This window comes from Microcebus murinus, chromosome 8, assembly GCF_040939455.1.
Source record: "Microcebus murinus isolate Inina chromosome 8, M.murinus_Inina_mat1.0, whole genome shotgun sequence".
NCBI lineage: Eukaryota > Metazoa > Chordata > Mammalia > Primates > Cheirogaleidae > Microcebus > Microcebus murinus.
Genome location: NC_134111.1, coordinates 41,634,058 through 41,655,149, shown reverse-complemented (window position 1 = coordinate 41,655,149; position 21,092 = coordinate 41,634,058). Strand labels below are relative to the sequence as shown.

At 31.6% G+C, this 21,092-nt stretch overlaps 1 protein-coding gene across 11 annotated transcripts in view; it reads right to left on the bottom strand.

Annotated features, from left to right (window-relative positions):
- Nucleotides 1-21,092, bottom strand: part of SLC4A10 (solute carrier family 4 member 10) — a 302,950-nt gene that overhangs the window by 99,504 nt on the left and 182,354 nt on the right. For 3 of the 11 annotated variants that reach the window (XM_012735715.2, XM_012735710.3, XM_012735712.3), the window contains exons 5-8: nucleotides 20,919-21,079; nucleotides 13,382-13,570; nucleotides 4,288-4,379; nucleotides 3,232-3,321 (exon numbers count right to left, since the gene is read on the bottom strand). In XM_012735715.2, the coding sequence (XP_012591169.1) occupies nucleotides 3,232-3,321; nucleotides 4,288-4,379; nucleotides 13,382-13,570; nucleotides 20,919-21,079 (532 nt within the window). The remainder of the gene's footprint in view (nucleotides 1-3,231; nucleotides 3,322-4,287; nucleotides 4,380-13,381; nucleotides 13,571-20,918; nucleotides 21,080-21,092) is intronic. The other 8 variants (XM_012735716.3, XM_076005601.1, XM_076005598.1 and 5 more) reach the window with 3 other exon arrangements.

Here is a 21,092-nt window from a genome sequence, read left to right as displayed (position 1 = left end):
TTTTGTATTTGTGGCATTATATAATTCATAAAGAACTTTATCTGTTATATTGAAACTACCTTATATATTTTTTAATTTCAGAGTATTATGGGGATACATACATTACATATAATGCCTTTCCCTTACCCAAGCCAGGGCTACAAGTGTGCCCTTCACCCATACAGTGTGCTCTGCATCCATTAGTTGTGAGTTTACCCACTCCATCACCCCCTCCCACCTGACCGCCACCCAATGAATATTACTACCATGTGAGCACCTTAGTGTTGATGGCGAGTAAATGTAGTACTTGTTTTTCCATTCTTGTGATATCTCACTTCAAAGGATGGGATCAAGCTCTATCCAAGATAATATAAGAGGTGCTAGTTCACTGTTGTTTTTGTAGTTGAGTAATTAATATTCCATGGTATACATATACCATATTTTACTAATCCACTCATGTATTGATGGGGCATTTGGGTTGTTTCCACATCTTTGCAATTGTGAATTGTGCTGCCACAAATATTCGTGTGCAGATGTCTTTAATACAGAATGTCTTTTTTTCCTTTGGGCAGATGCCTACCAGGGAGATTGCTGGATCAAATGGAATTTCTATTGTTAGCTCTCTGAGATATCTCCAAATTATTTTCCAGAGGGATTGTACTAATTTGCACACCCACCACGAGTATAAGAGTTTGCCAATCTCTCCATAGCCATGCCAGTATTTGTTGGTTTGGGACTTTTGGATAAAGGCCATTCTCACCGGAGTTAGGTGATATCTCATTGTGGTCTTGATATATTATTAGATACATATATTGATACATATATGATTATGTCTTCTTTTGAAAAATTTTGGTTCATGTCCTTTGCCCCTTTTTTTGATGGGATTGTTAGATTTTTTCCTTGTTAATTTTCTTAAGTTCTATATAGATTCTAAATATCAGCCCTTATCGGATGCACAGCATGCAAATATTTTGTCCCAATCTGTAGGTTGTCTGTTTGCTCTATGATAGTTTCCTTTGCTGTGCATGAAACTACCTTTTTAACATAACAAAAAATCATGTTTAAGGACCACAATTTAACCTTTTGTAAAATTATAACTACCTAAAACAGCTCTTGGGATCTAGGTTAAATTACATCCCTAAGACAATCTCAAGTGGACCCAAACACCTGGAATGGACATAAATCCTCGAAGTTCCTGGTCCTCTGAATGGGATCTTGAAGGAATCAAGCTATACTGTTCTGGGTCTGGATTGACACTCATGCTGCTGGGCTCTCCAAGCCCCACCTTTATGATAAGAAGGGAAAACCCTTTATTCTGAGCATTTGATACTTAAGCTGTGACACCAAATTGAAGGAAAAATGCATGGAAATTTACGGAGAAAGTTAAAGTCTTAAGCCCATTATAGAAAGTACAAGAAAATGAGTAGAGATTCTCTGAGGAAAAGTAGTGTCTTGATACTAACTATTGAGTGATCTTGAGTAGCTTTCTTAATCTCTCTGGAATTCAGCTTTTTTGCTAACTAAATGAGGAGATGTCTATGGTTCTAGGGTTTAATAATTCAACTCTCTGTAACATGTTTCACACACTAAAGCTAGGTACAGAAGAAAGTTCTTTCTACATTTAAAATTATGTGAAGCCTTCTTTAGGTCATTTAAAGTAAAGAAACATCACCAACATAAAAAAGCCATCTTCTACTATCAAATTAAAACAGAGACTTATAATATTTTGACATATCTGCTTTATTATAGGAAGCTAAAACCTAACAATTCAGGTTATATCCTAAATCATTCCTTAAATGAATAAATATGATGGGCCTATCCATTGGAAGGGTTAAAAATGTGTAGGTTGAATATAGATAGAATATAGGATCAAGTCACATGAAATGAATAAACACCTTTTTTCCCCCTCAACATCTCAAAATTCTGCTGGGGTTTAATGGTGAAAGTAACCTGGGGACTAGGTGAGTTTTGACAAATTCACTACCAAACTGAAATCATAAGGCTAAAAAAACAATCTTAACTCACACACCTGCAAAATCTGGCAGTAAAATGTGTTTCCATAGTGATGAAGGACAACTGTTCTTTCCAACCCTACTTATTTGCCCTCTCAGGTTATAAGGTAAGAAGTGTTACTACTTTTTTGTTTTTAATTCCAAAACTAAAGGCTTAAATTGTTTTGAATCTTGCAGGATTCATCCAGCAAGTACATCTGAAACACTTTTCAAGGTACTAAACATCTGGTGGAAACCAAAACATATTAAATTCTGATCTAGTATCTATCTTTAATACTATCATTTGTACTAATATTATTATTAATAATAATAATAGTAATCACCTTCTATTGAGCACCTGCTGTAATATTCAGCACTCTGTCAGGCGCTCTCTCTATATATTTTCTCTTTAAATCTTCGCAACAAAACTGTAAATAGTTATTTTTATTCTTATTTTGTAAATGAGAAGCCTGAAGTTTAGCAAACTTATCCAAGATCAGAGAGTTTATAAATGCTAGAGTCAGGATTTAAGATCTCATGCTCTTTCACTAAAGCCATGTTCTTTCCAATATGCCAGGCTTTGAACAAGGGACTGAGGAATACAGGTGTCTGGCATTAAATAGAGGGCTCTAGAAATTTAACTTGCCTATTAAAAGATTGAATGGGCCAGTGAACCAAAATGCAATGAGGAAGAAAAGGATTAAAGGAAAGAAAATCTATTTTTCACTCTTGGGTAGTTTTAATTGTTTTGGGGGATCTGAAGATGAGACTGCTATCTCCAACTGGCAATCTTCATTTTCTTTCTTATGTGATGAATTATTTTTGAAGGCTGCAAAGATAGATCACACAACTAAAAGCAAAATGATACAGAGATATAATATGCAATGTATAAAGTTTATATTATTTTTAAAAAGGTAATTTATTTAAAAGGATGAGCTATATGGTTTATAACCATTGTTTTTGGGAATGTTAAATGTACCTTTGTAATACTGTTAATGCTTGCATAAATAAATATGTAACTTGTTATGTCATTGCTTTTAAGATATTGTTTCAAATTAAAAACATCAGAAATTAAATGTATGGCAATTTGTGACAACTTTATTCCAACTTGCAGATGAATGAAGATGCAATGCTTTAAAAAGATAACTTTTAGAGTGGCAGATGGAATGCATTTGAACTGGCTTAATGTTTGAATCACATGTCTCCATATAGTGAAATGAGCTTTGAACCACTGTAGAAATGCCCCCGAGGATGCCCTCACCTCTCTCTCTTGCTGGTGTGGAGGTCCTTTTTCATGCCTTTGTTTCATCCCACATGGACTAGTATGCCCCTTTTGTTGGCCTCCCAGTCCCTGCACGCATAATTAACAGACTTAAGCTGGTACACCATGCTCCCACGGAGACTCCGCCAGGCACCAGAGGGAGAGCATGCACATAACTAGACCTAGATCATTTAGGCATTGTCAGAGGGATTCTGAAACAGGTCCAAGGAGCTGATTACTATTAATCTTTTCAGAACTTTGATTCAGGCTACTTCCTCTACTGCTCCCTCCCATTCTCACCTCCCCCCACTACTATTATACAATCATTGCCAGTGAGTTACTACTGTTTCAGCCACTCAGATAAAGAGAATTGTTGACCCTCCTTATTTTTACCCAAGCTTGAAACTCCTCCTCTTTTCTATTTGACTCTTAGTTTGACATAGTTGACCATGGCACACATACAATGTCAGGAATTTGCTAACCCAAATCACGTTATTTTCACTGACTCATTATTTTCTTAGAATACATTCAAGTAAATGATGTCATTTGAATTGTCTACATTTAGATGTATTTCTCAACAGTCAATCCTCAGTATGTTTTCATTCAAAACTCTGCTCAGTTTTACATTGCCCTTCCAGGATTTCTTTATACTAATGCCTTTGTCTGAATTACAATGGCAATGAAAATTTACATTGTAAATTTGCTTTCCCAAAAATAAAAGAAAAGTTATTTTGAAAAAAAACCACTAGCAAAAGTTTTTACACAATAGATTAAGCTTCTCTTAAATTCCCTGTGAAGCCTTTTATTCTTTTTATTGGAAGAGATACATTATACCAAGTGGCTGAAACCTGAAGACTATGCATAAAACTTACAAGTTCGGCTTGTGAATAAGCAAAATGTTACTTGTGGGCTAACACTATCTGTAACAATATCAAGCTTTGACTAAGAAACAACAAAAAAGTGCATGCAAAATACTGTGTCAACACCTTTTAAAATGGGTAGTAACATCTAGTAGGAATTTAGCAGCTTACTTAGATGAGAGGGAGAAAAGCTTACCTTGCTGAAGTCAACAGTGCTGTTTTCTCTGCTAACATCATTTTTATTTTCAACACAGGCTGGGGCAGACTGAGGAGAAACAACCTGACCTGCTAAAAGAGATTGTTATTACAGAATACAAACAATTACTTACAGAGTTCTAAACATAAAGTTCATAAAATATGAACTTCTATTGAACTAGACTAACATACATTTCTTAATGGGTTTATAATGTCAGCATGAAGCATCAATATAAATAGATCTATATCGATACAAAAATTCTTAGTTATCAGTTACAGATAGAAATGGGAGAATTCAGTCAAGAACATTTAAACCAACTTTCAGATTGACACTTTCTAAAAGGTTATTCTCTATGAAGAAATATTGCCTACAAAATTATCTAAATGTAACCATGATTTTGAAACATCATTGATTTGAAATTTCAACCAAAACTAATGGTATATATAAAAAACATAAGATACACATATATTAAGATTTAAGCTCAGACTGAAGAATTTAAAATGTAAAGCATTAAAATAAGGGTGAATATTTATCTGAAAATTACACAGTATATTTTTAGATTCTATTGCATCTAAAAAGCCAAACCAATGAGAAAAAGTTCTTTGGTAGTATCTTTTAGAGATTTCTATATGAGGGGTTCAGTTAGAAATTCCTTAATTTTACACAGTATGAACACTGTGAACCTGATTTTTATGCCCATGACTCTTCTATTACATAAGCATAATGATACAAAATAAGATATGAGAAAAGATAAACTTGAATATATTGGTTTCCCATGAACACTAACTAAAACTTAATTATTTTATAGTTCTTTTCTTCACTATAGAGAAGATAATAATATTAAGTGGATAGTAGAGCTGGGAATGTGAAATGGCTAGAAAAGGTCAAATTCTATTACTGACTAAATAGGAAACACTCTTTGCAATCTCAAATCATCTGAAATCTGTCCATAGTCAGCAATGAAATGACAATTAAATGTCTCCCATCTTCAGTTGTTATTTTTGCTATTAAATGAGTAATGATTCAAACCCAACTTTGAAGTCTTCACCAAATTTATGATCCTAATTCAGTGACTCCAAAATATTTCTCTTATTCTCATCAGTCTTAGATGTCAGAACTATTCATTTTGCCTAGATCTCCTCTCTACCTAGCTAAAGCCCAATTTTATTCAAAGTTCACATTCAGTATCATCTTCTCCAATTACTTCCATCTCTGTCCAAACTTCTCTAAACTCCTAGTGTAAATACAAAAAAACCCATTTTCTTTACATTCTCTCCTCAAAACTCACTTATTCTTTGTTACCAAGAAATTACCAAGTGTGATTAAAAACACTATTTATTTTCAAATATTACTATAATTTTGCTTTTTGGACTATTAAGCCACTTAGGCAGGCTTAATAATTAATAGGTATACTAATTAATAGGTATACTTTTTTATGGTTTAAAATTGTTATATTGCCATAAAATAATAGGCTTAAGATCTTCTAGAGCCTAAATATTTTACTGCTTTCACTCAACAAAATGAAATAATACATTTGGGGAAGAAAAAAGTAAAATGACTTTTTAGAGCAAGTTCATCTCAAGCTGTGTATACAAATTTTGAATACAGCATGTTCCAGAGAAATATATAAACTTCAGAGAAATGTCAAACCAGTTATATCAATTATTTTCATTCTCCCATTTCTAACTACAATGTGCAGCTATAGCTGTGAACTGTTCATTAGCAGCCATTCAATTTACCATTCTCAAAATAATAACTGTATTTTTAAAAAACCTTTTACATAATGCATTTGTGCTACTAACAGATGTCTTCAATCACCAGTTTCACATCATTCTCCATATTTTCATGAGTTAGAACATTAAATTTATTTAAACCTAAATTTATTGTATGTTCTGTAAAATTGGTGAAATTTGAGTCATGGAAAAAATTTTTAAATGTATATCTGCTTTCTTATAATAATTTATTTCATATAATATAAAACTACATGGAAGAGCAATTATTTAATTCTATCAGCATACACATGCAAAAAGAGTGTGAACCCAGTGCAAAATCATCAACTTTGAAGAGATTGAATTGGATAGAAAATATGCTGGAACTTTAAATCTGAAGAAGTTGAATACTTTATGTTTTCATTTGTATACTTGAAGCAGAACATTTCACAAATTACCTTCAGGCCAGGTGATATATTTAAAATATTAGCACTTGTATTTCTTCTTGTAAATAATTGCAGTAGCTAATGTATTAACATTATATGTAATAATTGTAATAACATATTGTTCTGTGCTATTCTCATTCTAAGATAACAATTTTATAAAGTTAATAATCATCAGGAAAGGATTTAGAAACTATTTTTGATAAATATTTTAAGTGATATTGACAATGACCTAGTTGAGAGTATTTACCTGAAGGAGACATACTAGGACATTGTAAATTCCTTGCTACTTCTTGATCCTATACATGCGCATAGAATACATGCTATTGCAGGAAAAAAAAGCATAAAAGCTACCAGCCTATGATATAGAAATATAAACTATAAATTTGATATCTTTTATATTTCAGAATAAGCAGTTAAAGAATAGGAGTATTAGTAGTTAAATATATTTAATCACATCAAAAGTCCTGCAAAGTTTAAGGAGCATTTCAAATCTTGGTATTATTTCTAAAAATATAAATTAATTTGTTAAAGTGAAATAATACACATTAAATGTATATATCTTCAAGGAAGTTTTGACAACTTGGCAGGATGCAAAAAAATGTATAGGTATTTAAAAATTAAACTAACAAGTTTGGTTTGGGTTATTTTGAAACAGTACAAGCCTTTGAAAAAGCTTAAAATTTTAAATTTTATTTGCTATATAAATAAAACTATAACTCACACATGAATTATAGAGAGTTCTATATAATTAGAAGAGAGTTCTAATAATTCTATATAATTATGTGAATTATATAGAATTAGTCCGTAGAACTAATGGAACCTCATAAATTAAAATAATTTTTATAATTCTATTATCTGTTATAATCTTTGACAAAATATTTATTTCTTTAGTTTGTCTTAATTATTGCCACCTTTCAGTAGAAGATGATGGGATTTAATTTCAAAATGAATTTCATTAACTCAAATAATATTATATAAGAAGAATCAATAAATTTAGAAGAATCAATAAATTTAGATTTTGAAAGGGCATCTCTTTTTCTTGCTGATATCTAAGGCAATAGTTCACAGAATAATCACTTTCAGGTATAGGATTTTAAGTTCAGCCAGAAGTAAATATGTTTCCTAATAGAATAACAAAGAACTTTCTAGGATATTTCCCCTCATGACAAAATAGTGTAAAGTTAGCATTTAGCACTCATATACGTATGGAAGCTTTATGAATGCTAATTATATATGATAATTTTTCTAACCATTATGGCACAATGCTTGCAACATAAATGCTTTTGCCTATTCATTTATAATACTTTCACTTTTCCCACTGATCACTACCCATATTAATATTTCCTGTAAGTGAATGTCATTACAATGTTTAATTACCTCTGTTATAATGCCTACATAATTTTGAGGTATAAAGATGACTATGAAAAAAGATGTTTATTAACTCAGTAACCTTATTACATTTAGGGTAAATTATTCAAAAACTATGAAAAGTGCATATCATTAACATTAACTAGTGAGAGTCTATGACTATTTAAATATAAACATTTGAGAAAGCTAACATCATCCTCTATTTACCACACACATTTTTTCTGACTTGTTAAACTCAAAGAGTTCTTCATCTTAAATCCAAAATTCTAATATTTGTTTGAAATCTTATCAATTAAGGTATATAGTATGTAATATTCATATTAGCATCTATTTAAATTACTTTTCTTTGAGTCATGAATGCATTTTTTTCCTCTAGACCTCCATTTAGGGAACATATATCAGTCCAATAACAAGTTATTACAGAACATGTATTTTTCTAGGGATAATTATAACATGTATGGGGCAAGCATACAAGAAAAATTGAGAGTTTTTGAGTGACTAGTAACTAGAAAAGGGAAGCTCTGCTTTTCTGCTTGTTACACCATAAGTTGTTCACGAAGTCTATTGTGAGACTGGCATAGTCGTTTCCTTCATTATAAAGTTGTGGAGCGGAACATGGGATCCCATCAAAAGTACTATTTCATGACTTTAAGTAATGTCAGTATTATCAAAGCACCTCATGAAACACAACTGCAAATAAATGTGTTCTCAAAAATCCTATTGAGAAGTATATTAACTCATCTGTCTTATAGTCTCCTTGAGTAAATTATATACATATGTATTATAAAACAGCAGCTTTTAATTTTATATTTGGCCAAATTCAAAGCAATAGAATATGTCTCTTAAGTGTATTATTATTATTTGTTACTGCTTAATCCACTGTAAATAGTATGAACTAGAAGGAAACTGGGATGAAGACATGGACGTACATTACTATTAACCTAGAGACCAAGCTGGTTTACACTACCTCAGAAACCTTCAACGCATTTAGAGTACCCAAAGGGTAGGAGATGAGGGAGGTACAGAGATGAGATGAGCCTGTTAGAGACAGACACAAGACAGAGCAAAATAAAGAAATATAAAGATGAATGACAAAGTTACATACATGTGTAACAATACATTTATTCATGGGAATAGAAAACATGAAGAAAGAAGGGCTAAATATTTAGAAAATGTTGATTAGGTGAGGTACACTTCAAAAACATGAAAAGTATGTACATAATTAAACTTGGAGAAAAATTAGTATGCCTGAAATTAATTTATGTAATATAAGAAATAATAAGTTTAAACACATCACACTAGAAATATGTTTGCTGTTAAAATGCAGTCTTAACATTCCAATTCAATAATGACAATATAGCCTCTGAATAGATCCATCAGTTGTGTCCACATGTCATCTTGATTTTCTTGGAACAGTGGAAAGTACCAACTTTAGTAAACAATGTTTAATTCTTTCATATACATGAATCTTTTATATGTTTTCTCCCAGGTGAATCTAAGAATTATTATTCTAGATTTATTTTTTTCTTCAAAGGTACAACATTATGAAAGATAAATTTTAAACCCTACGTAATTTTATTCATGAGACCATAGTATTTTTTTTAAAAAAGAAAGCAAATAAATATCTAAACACATAAAAACATCATGCATCTGAAGAGAAAAAGAAGTGATTATAAGACAAAAAATCTGATTTCCAAAACTGTAAATAAAAATCATGCACAATACATATGTGTACATTGCTTTTAGGTTGCACTCTACCCAGGCCTAAAGAGTGAACTGATATCCCATAGTTACAAATCTAAATGTTCTTTGGCAACCTATGGCTTTGAATGGTAAGTTACTTTCTGCTCTGTAACTCCTTTGGAGATCCTAAATAAAAAGTACAAATGGAAATTATTTGGATTAGGAGGGAGAAAATGCACGTGAAGGAAAAGGAACAGAGTTAGAAATTATTATTATAGCAAAGGACAGGGTAGAATAAAGACATCCTATACTTAAGGAAACTAAGAATCTCAACTTATTTTCAAAAACACAAAAGTTATCACAAGGGTAATAATATTTTATGATAGATTTGTAATCCAAATGTCTCAACATGTAATTGTAATATCTAAATAATGCAGATACTGAAATATTTTGCTTTCTAGATCATGTAACATGAAAGTCTTATTTTTAGTATTAGAAACTCTTCCTAGATTCTATGAATTATTTGAATAACTAGATATATTTAGAGTGCTTTCTACCCATACCCTTTTGAGGTTCTAATGTCAAAGTAGATATTATTTTTCTATTATTTTTGCTGTTGCTTTGCCAAATGTAACTGTCACTTTTTATTGAAACATCAGAATCAGGCATTTAATTCTCACAGTTTTGATGCTTAATGAAAAGTGAAAGTTAAACACAGCATGGTGGCATTAAAAATGCATGGTGAATCCATACTATCCTACATCTTAGCCCTGAAGAGAATGCAGAATACCAAGAAGAAAATTACACAAAAAAGCAAACTAGCATATTTAGAGGTGAAATTAACAAATTATCACAAATCACTCAAAAAGGTATGGACGAGAGAATGTAGACTTGAGGAGGAGAGGAGCAAGGATATATACTAACTTGTTAATCTGATCTATAAAATGGGGCAGATTCACATCTGAATTTTTAACCCTTGGGAGTACTACCAAGGTAGCATGCTCAAGGAACAATTCAATTAAGGAAGTGGAAACCTTATTCTGTATGACTGTTTTAGACGTCTTAACATAAGCATCAGTTTGTTTTTGAGGGAATTTCAATTGTTTTGCCTCTAAAGTAAAAAGCACCTTAAACAAGAGAAGGGGACTTATTTCTATCCCCATACTTGGGAAGGAAAATGTGTTCTGTTTTCAAGTTTCTAGAAAATCCTTGCTTTATTTAATTCCTATTCTATAATCTTAAAAGAAAAAGTCAATCTATTTGCATAAAATATTTTACTAGAGGTTTTTAAAAATAAAATTATTTTTACCTTTTTAAGATATTTTAAATCCTTTTGCATTTTACTGTATTACTACACACAAAAATTTAAATCTCTATTGCATATTTGAAACAAAATATTAAATTTATATTTATGGCAATTAATTTCAATTTGTTTATCTAGAATTTGTCAGGTTTAGAGTTCATAAGTAGACTGAGAACCTTAGTAGTAAAGGTCTTTTGCACTTTTTCTTCCACTTTTGGGTAGTAGATTTATTTCTAAATTGGTGAAGTCTATACATATTTTCAGAATTCTCAACACACATAATTATGCAAAGTGTGTGAGGAAGCAAAACAGAGTCATAAGGAGGTGTTATAAGCCTAAGCTTAGAAAACTACTTCTGACAGCATACTCTACACAACAATACTTAATTGGGTATGTGAATCTTATTAGAAATGTTTCCAAGTTTTTATTACCCTTACGTATGCCTTGAAAAGATTTGTATGTGTTCAGATAACGGTTGATTGTACAGATGGTGACAGAATCCTTCAGAACCACTCAGATTCTAGTTTTTAGGAAAACTAAGCCATTTCCTAAATAAGACAAAAAGCAGGCTCTCAGAAAACCTTGTATCTATATGTAGACTTGTGATTCACGACTGTAATTCTATCACCTCTTCTTATGTTTAATGGAAGTTTAAAGTAGTAACAGTGTGTCTAGGTCTGTATGATATTACAATGAATGGTTAATCCAAAAATTCTATACCCTCTTCCCTCAAAAAAACAAAATACAATGAAATTTTTGTATAATAAACATTATCCCCAATGAAATTTGAGGTATATATTTTGACTAGCTCGCAATCCAAGATCCTTGTCTCTTTGAAGAAACATATATCTTTCTTATAGACATATATCATATTATCTGATTTCCAGAAAAACTGATGAAATTAAGGCAAAAGTTCATTTTTATAAAATGTGCTTGCCTTTTTAGAGAGGTTGTTCATGGATATATATTTTTTTTTCATGGATATATTTTAATAAGGTTTTTGGAATCATGTAGACTTAAGCCCGTAGTCAAAATTAGTAAATATCTGAGTATGTTTTATTAACATCCCTATATCAAATAAATACTAGCATTGTAAGTATAACAAAAGCACTACATTTATAATATGTCTCTCCGATTATCAAAGCTTCAAGTTTTATCATTTTATATATCACATATTTTAAAGCAAATTGTGATTTAGAATGACTTGATTCAAAGCAAGTTATACATCCTCAAAATGTTCAGTGGAATCTACAAATATAAATTGGTACTCATAACACTTTTAGTGGATTTAATATATGCACAACTACCGACTCTTCTATATAACAACAGTGATTATTATCCAGTCATTGAAAGGTCTTAAAAATCAAATAAACATTTCAAAAATAATTTTTCCATTAAGAACTGGTTCTATGTCCTGAGATAAAATTACACTTAATCATCTTAATCTATTTAATAAAGCATTTCTTCTATATTTGTTTGTGTATATTTCATTCAGTAGTATGAAAACTGGTAAAAATTCCCATATGAAGCAAAGTCTGGAGAGAACTCATTTTCATACATTTGTATTTAAGGCATCTCTGAAGCTTTTGAAAATCAGAGTGAAATTACATGATATTCCATGCTGTCAATGCATGTGCTTTAGTCCATTTGTGGAAATCAGAGTCTTTCCAGTAAAGCATTTCAAAATACTTTTCATTAATTTTTATATTTTAGAACTGGAAACTTTGATAGCTGATGAAAGTGTAACAAATTTTTACCATCTTCATCGTAATTCCATTTTCCTTCATGAGACTAATGGAAAGGACAGATGATAACAGGAGATTTCTAAGCAACTTCCTTAGGACCAATGATGAAGGGTTAAATGGATTCAAGGAGAGAACAAAAATATAGGAAAGATAAAACAATCTGAAGCATAAGTCATTGTATGTCATAATTGCTAGGAGATAATGGTGATCATCTATATTGGTATAAGAAGATGCCAAGTGGAGTGGCTCCATGGATGAATGTCAAAGATGCCGTACTGCAAACAGCAATGAGCCCATGAACTGGAATCAGGCTTAAGATAGAGAGAGCCACAAACAATGCACTCGCTGGTCTTTTCAATCATTATCGCTAATGGAATTTGTTGACTATGAGCAACGCGAAACCACTATCTTTTTTCCACAATCCCTAGATGATGATCATTATTCCTTTTAACCCAGGACCATGTATGGCATACGTCAAAACATTGCATTACATTTTCAAGCTATGGGACAGAGAATAGAATCTTGTTTGGTATGCAATAGATTTTCCATTTATGTTTGCTGCATTTAAATCTATAAGTTCTTATTAAATATCAGGGATTTTTTGCATTTTTTCATTAGCTTTTCAGGAAATCTAAATTCTTCATTAAAATTTCTACAAGTTGATGCTTGATAACAAGACTATGTATGCATATGCAAAGAATTCTATCACAATCTGAATTTGAATAAATTTGATTTGAATAAATCATGTTTCAAATAAACCATGTTTTAAAGGATTTAGAAGCACTTTGATATTTCAGAGACCTATAGTAGACATAAAGAGCACAATAAAGAGGCATTTACCATTTTTGTCCATGGAGTTTGGTTCTGATTGTTTCTTGCCAATATCAGCAAAGGAACGAACAATGGGAATCCTGTTGGTGAGTTTTTTCTGATTCTGGTGGTGATGCTGTTTCATCAGTGCCTCATGGACCCTGTGGCGTACATCTTCATTCAGCTGACCTGAGCTCACTTGTTGGTCAAGGACCATATCTGTGAGAAAAGGCAGGAAGAAGATAAGCACAGCTTTCCTGTCGTACATGTGCCAGCAGTGAACCAGAATCCAAATATGCAAACTCTAAATAATATTCTTCTTAAAATAGGAATGACTTCCTTAAAAAATATCTAAGTATGATGCTACAAACAGAAGTTTATCTTCAACTAGAGAAATGTTGCACAAGAAAGACTTGGACAATTTTTCATTATAAGCTTTTCAATTTTAAATATATAATTTTTATGGAATATTATTTTTCAGATGGACATAGTTGTATGGAGAAGAAAGCCCTTTATTTCTCTATTATTCACACTGATGGGAGGGAATAGTTGTAAAGATAATATCAAAATCGTTAGTGCCTGTAATCCTAACACTCTGGGAGGCCAAAGTGGGAGGATTGCTTGAGGTCAGGAGTTCAAGACGAGTCTAAGCAAGAGTAAGACCCTATCTCTACTAAAAATAGAAAATGAGCCTGAGCTGGCATGGTGGCACATGCCTATGGTCTCAGCTACTTAGGAGGATCGCTTGAACCCTAGAGTTGGAGGTTGCAGAGAGCTAGATGGTGTGCACCACTGCACTCTAGCCAGGGCAACAGAGCAAGACTCTGTCTTAAAAAAAAAAAAAAAAGAAATGGTTTTATATTTACATTTTAATATTGCTTTCTTCCCTTTTCTAGTAGAGAATAATTTCCTTATTTTCTCTTTAAGTGAGCAAAAGTCCATCTGTGAAAATCTGATGCAAGGAGACCCAGGCAGCTATGTAGTTGCCTGCTTTTGGAAACTAAACAGTTCTCTTTCATTTTGATAGAAAGTCAGCCCTCTCTCAAACTTTCCTTGAAACACATTTTCTTGAAACTTTTGGATAAAAAAATAATTTTCTGTAACTTCAAAACAAAGAATAGAAGGTGAGATTTCAGAAGGCTATAATTAAGCAGATTGATATTTAACATACATATTGTTGGAAATGCCAATAAAGTTAAATAAATGAGTAAAGGTATTTTAAATTTCTCAGTAATATAAATATTGCCTCAATATACCTCAGTGTAATCACCTTTCTGGTTACCAAATACTAACTCTAATTGGTCTTCTTGAGGAACTAACTCTTTATGTAAAGCAAATCACAGTGAACTGCTTTCCACCGAAGGTTTCAAAATCAGCAGAATTCTCCCTTATAAACAATGTTTTCCTTCCATGTGAAAGGAAAATGAGCTACAGAATGAACCTTGTGCCATTCTACCACATTCTAGCTGTGTGCTCTTGCAAAGTTGAGTAACCTCAGTGTCCCGATTTATAACATGGAGATAAGAATATCTATGTCATATGTTGTTTCCAGGACTAATGATATAAGGCACCTGATGCACGGATTGGAATCACTGGATACTTCCCAGTACAACATTTTTCTTGAAATTTTCATTAAATAGGTTATGGGCTCCTGGTTTGAAATTTTTGGTGGTTTTAATATATTCATATTTCATAATAGTATGTCAAGTAGGGACAAAGTCGGGCTTATCAATAATGGAAAACCCAAATCAAACTGGCTAAAAGATTTAATTTTGTTGGCTCACATAACAGAAAGATCAAAGTTTTAGGCTGGCTCTAATTCCATTTCTCTATGATTTGGTCAGCTTCCTCCTCCTCTAGGTAAAAGCTTTAACCTCAGGCTGGTTTTCCTTATAATTACCGGTGGCTAGCAGCAACAAGGAAATATACATCTTTGTTCATATCTAGTGAGCAACATACTGCTTTTTAGTGACTTTCTCTTAAAAGAAAAGTTCTTTTTCCCTTGTCCAGTAAAAATTCTCCTAAGTACATCTGACACAGCCATGCCCATCCTGAACAAAGCACTGGCAAAGGAGAGGGGTTCACATGATTGGCTTAAGCTAATCAAGAACTGCTCTTCACTCTGGAGTTAATTTTGTAAAGCAGAGGCAGACAAGCTTTTTCTGTATTGAGCCAGATAATAAATATTTTAGGCCATATGATCTCTGTCACAACTACTCAACTTTGTCTTTGTAGCACAAAAGCAGCCACAGATACCACAGACAACATGTACACAAACAAACATAGTTGAAACTTTTTTATGGATGCTGAAATCTGCATTGTACATAATTTTTCATCACAAAATATTAATCTTCTTTTCATTATTTTTCAACCTTGTAAAATGTAATCACCATCCCTACCTTAAAAGCCCTACAAAATCAGGAAGTAGGACATATTTGGCACATGGGTCATAGTTTGCTCTACCATTTTTCCATTTACAATGGAAAGAGGTAGAATGAATATTTGGGAGTCAGCCATAATATATACCTGGGATGTTTGAAAGTTAGTCGCTATAATTACCTCAAAAGTCCCTTCCAATTTTGAAAATGTGTAATACTATAAAACAATATTTAAATCTATTTTTCAGTTTTTTGGAGATAAGTAGTTATAAAACTCCTGCATTAATTTGAAATAAAGGATATGATAAATTATCAACATATATGACATTACATTGATACCTTGCTAAGATGGAAAAGAGTATATAAAATGTGTATTATATACTTCATAGTGAAAATTGTAAAGTAGGTTATTAAAATACTGATATGATATCATTGTAAGGCAGTTCCATCCATGAGCTATAAGGGTTTGGTATTCTAATCAGAATCAAAAGCAATTATATAATAAACCTTGCACATGTTTATGATTTTTAATTTCTATTAAAGCTCAATCCTTTCAGGCCTGAGCACTACAAAAAAACCCATAGGTCTCTAGCCTCACAGTTTTTCAGAGATAAGGTCTTTATTTGAAACAATTACATAAGAGAAAGTAAATATTTTTTAAAAAATACTCATCTGTTCATTAGCCACACAGAAACACACAGTACACTCCTCCAAAGTATAACTGCATCAAATAATATCTTAATTAACTGGAAGAGTTAAGAATATAACTTATACTAGAGTGAGATTTAAGTACCAAGGGGAATATGATTCTGTAATCACTTAAGTGGTTCTCTTTACCACTACAATATGTATTAATGTTAACTTGAAAAGTCGGAAAGCATAATGGACCATAATGGCTTTGGGCCCAGAGTCAAGTCCTGCAATCTCAGCAGGCTATGATGCCTAAATAAGACAGTCTAGCCTGCCAAAGCATAATGCTAGGATCTGGATAAGAGGAAAAGCAAGAAGAAAAAGGATAAATAGGTCAGTCTTCTAACACTAAGCAGGCTCTTACAAAACTAGTAACATTTGTCAAAAGCCCTCAGAAAATGAAAATTTATTTTTCATCCTAATCAGGTGATTAATTTATCATAACCAATCCATCTTTAATGAAAGCCCCTAAAAGCCATGAGATTTTGCAGATTCTATATAAATCTCTGCATCCTTAAAGATTATCATATAAATCTTTTGAAAACTGATTGTCTTAACCTACAAAGATATTGGGGGAGGAATAGGGATTTTGAAGGTTGTAAATTCTATGGTTTGGTTGCCAGACTAACATGAGTGTGTGTACTAAAGATGTAAACTACGACGGTATACTTACTTTTCAGACCAAGGATTATCACAGCATAGCATGTTAAAAAACATACTGTTATTGCCATACCCCTAAATCTGCAGATTATATTCAGGGGAACAAACTGGACTTTTCCATCAATGAAAGATTTTTGAACAACAAAGTTTGTTTTAATGAGTTGAGAGCTATGAATCTGTCCCTGATACTAACTTTGATTTGGTTTTAATTTCTTCCTAACTCCCACTGACAAAATTAGGTTAAAGTATATACACTGCAGAGGCAATATTTCCATTATTAATCTTTATAATGCTTAATTTCAAATAGATTAACATAGAGCATAAAATTGGCTGTAATTTACATGAATATAATTAAGAAGCACTTTCAATATAATTAATCTCCATATTAGAGTAAATTGTGATAAGAAAATATATCTGGAGAATTTTGGATTTGAAAAGCTTAAGTAATATTTTGAAGAATAAAGTTTAAGTTTATTGAGTTCCCTGAAACATTGGGAAATAGATATATTTTAAATATATATAAATTATTTAGATATAAATAGATTTATTTTAAATTAACTTTATCCAAAAGAAAATCCTACTTTAATTATACCAGAAATTCTTGACAGATCTGCCAGATACAAATGGAATTTTCTACTGCTAAGTCTACAAAAATCCCTTTAAAGAATTATCTGAATCAGTTAAAAATATATCAGAGCATTGATATAAAAATCTTTGATCATTCCAAAACAATATCTGGGTCATATTCCTCTACTAGGAAATGTCTGAAAAACATTAATGCTATAGAGCCTGTGCATTTACAAAGTACTGGGGTTTAGAGCCCAAAAAGATAAACTATTAGATATAACATTTAGAAAATTGAATTTTGTGACATATATATGTTAATAACTGCCTAACATATAAAAATAATAACCAGGAGGTGAGGAAAATTCCATGTTTTATTGTTAATCACTATGATCACAAATTATTATGAAACAGAATAACACAAAATTTATGATGGTGGGTTAATCAAAAGAGATTTCCATTTCTGCAAATGTCACCTTTGATATAGCACTTTCAAATTTACTGTTTATGGGAGAAATGGCCTCCTCTTAACTTCATAAGTTGCTGTGATAATAAAATATTAGAATAGATATAAAAATACTTTGCAAAGTTAGAATTCCTAAAAATATAAACATGCTTATTTATTACACACATAGTGAGGCAGCTCAATTGTCATAAAGTAAAAAATAGCAGTAAGTAAAAAATAAGATAATAATTACAAGCTATAGGGAGAAAATATTTTAATGAGATTTTATTGAGGAAAGAAATAAATACCTTTTGTTTTAAACAAAGTCAAATGACATTTAATAAGAGGAAACCTCATTAATGGTTGTAAAGGAATCTAAGATAATAATGATCAACATAAATATTTATAATCATATTTTTCTCTGTCATGTTAGCTCTACACTGACATATTTTGAATGTCATTTTACAGGTTGCTCACCACTGAAAATGGGACATTCAAGTTGAGCTACTTCAGAGTCAGAAAGACACAGACTAATTAGAAGAACAGAAAAAATACTAAAATGCTATCTGGGGTATCGAGACTTCAGTTGAACTACTTTTATTGTAAGGATAGACTTAGAGAATGTAATTTGCCTGAAAAAGCTAGATTTAACACAGCTGACCTTCACATATTCTATAGACTGGAGCTTGGGAAGGGGGCAGGGCTAGGGAAAAGAAGTATAATTTTAGACAATAAAAATGAACTAAGGTGACAAAATGAATAGAGTTTTAGTCAAATTACTGAAAGAAAATTTCCTCATGGGAATAACTTCCTAAGGAAAGCATTAAAAATTACATACTTTAAGAAGTGTAAAGCCTGGTAAAAGTATAAAGGGTTCTGAGGCTAATTTTTCCAGGTTAAAGAATTTGACAGCTTCATTATATCTAATGAGTACAAAACTTATTCATATTAATCTATTTTCAAAGGTAATACTAACACTGAGTTAAGCAGCTGAAATATACTCATTTGAGTAAGACCTTTCACCTTCTGAGTCTTAGTTTCTTTATTTGTGAAATAAGGATAACAATAATAATATCAATCCCCAGGTTTCAGTATCAAAAAGATAATGTACAAACTTTAGAGTTTCCTAAATTTCAAAGTTACTATGAAAAGCCCAGCCACTTCATTCCTAACTACAATATAAAAATATATGTTGAGTATTAGCAAGACTCTATAATGTAAAGCTAAGAAATTGAGTTGGATAGCTACTATTTCAGCATTATTGGAAAGTTTGCTAATTTTTAACTTTAACCATTTTCTCTAACTCTTGATTTAGCACAAAGTACTAGTATGAGCTGTGTTCTTCTGACAATTATATTATATACAACTTTATAAAGTCTTTGAGGTTCCAATTATGTAATTTAAACAGTAACCTACTTGTAGGTGTTAGATGAAACTTAGGGGAGGAAGGCTTATCTTTTATGTTTGTGGTTTTGTGTGTGTGTGTGTGTGTGTTATATTTTTGCTTAATATTGTGAGACAACATAAATTTTTAGACTTACATTTCTTTTCACACATATTGCAATGTGTGCATGCCTATCAGCACCAATGGCCAAATCAATAGTTTTTGAAATGATCAATCTGCCATGAAAATTTGGGCAACATCTGCTTCAAGACATCTCTTTCTCCTTCAGATAGAAGTTGTAGTGTATAGAAGGAAACCTAGATTTAAAGTCTGAGGCCCTTGGATGGAATCCAAGCCATGAATATTTTAGTTTCTAGTTTCTCACTGAAAAATCAGAATGACACATACATTATGAAGCTGTTCTGAAGATTAGATATGCCATTTTTTCTAACATATTACCTTATTTATATGCTCAAAAACACACCAATACAGTTTTGGGTTTGGTTTTTCTCCCCAAGTCTACAATAAAATTAAGATATTCAAGTGTCCCTAAGTCTTTCTACTTTACAGATAAATTCCATATGGAACTGATTTTATTTTCCCAAACTAGGAATTTAAAAAAAAAAAAAAAACCTGTCTCAGTTTTTCTTTGTTTTTATTTTTAAAACCTCCATCAATCATTTCATTTATACTCTTTAAAAACTCATTTCTGTGTTTTATTATTATCTTATTTTTATTAAAAAAGGTTGTCCTCTGATACAAGAGTTATTGGACTCCAGTTCTGTAATTTCTCTGCATTTCTAAATATAACTGCCTATGTTATAAAATATAACATATAAACATAATAGTGTTCTATTATGTTTATAAACATAATAGTATTCTAAACATATAAACATAATAGTATTCTAATACAAATCATTCATCCCAGGTGCTGGTCATAGTATTAAATTACAAAACAAATTTCAACTGCATCACTTGGCCTCCTCTGGAATTCAAGAGTTTTAATTCACTTTAAATAAATAAATGGCCAGATATTTCTGTGTCCATTTTAAACTAACATGTTTTCTGAAATTTTTTCATTTGGTTATTTCATGTGTTTGAATATTAGAAAATCAATCTTTAGCTTTAAGGTTTTTTTTCCCTTCAATTTTCTAATGGTGACCATCTAAATACGTCAGTGAAAAACAATAAATACTGAATGGGAGTCAGGATATCCAGGCTCTTGTCCTAGGCTTGGCACTGACAACCTAGACCATATTTCTCTGAGACTCGACTTCTTTTTTATCAAATGAAAGGATAGGAGAAAATGACTTTTAAGGCCCCATACAATGATCATGAGAATTTTTTTCCAAAGTTCATACGCATATGGAATTATAAAAGAAAGACAGTAACAAAAAGCAGCTGTACGCATAAAAGTAAAATAAACTAAAGGGAAAAAAGATATACCTGCGATTTCTTCTAAAGTATTAGCATGCATGTCCAGCAACACAGTCCCATTCAGAATGCAACTTCTCAACTCAAACAAGCTGTGCAATGAAAGAGTAGCCACGTAAGGCTTGCTCCACCTTTCTCCTCCGTCTTCCACATCTTCTTCAAACTTCAACCATCTATACAAATAAA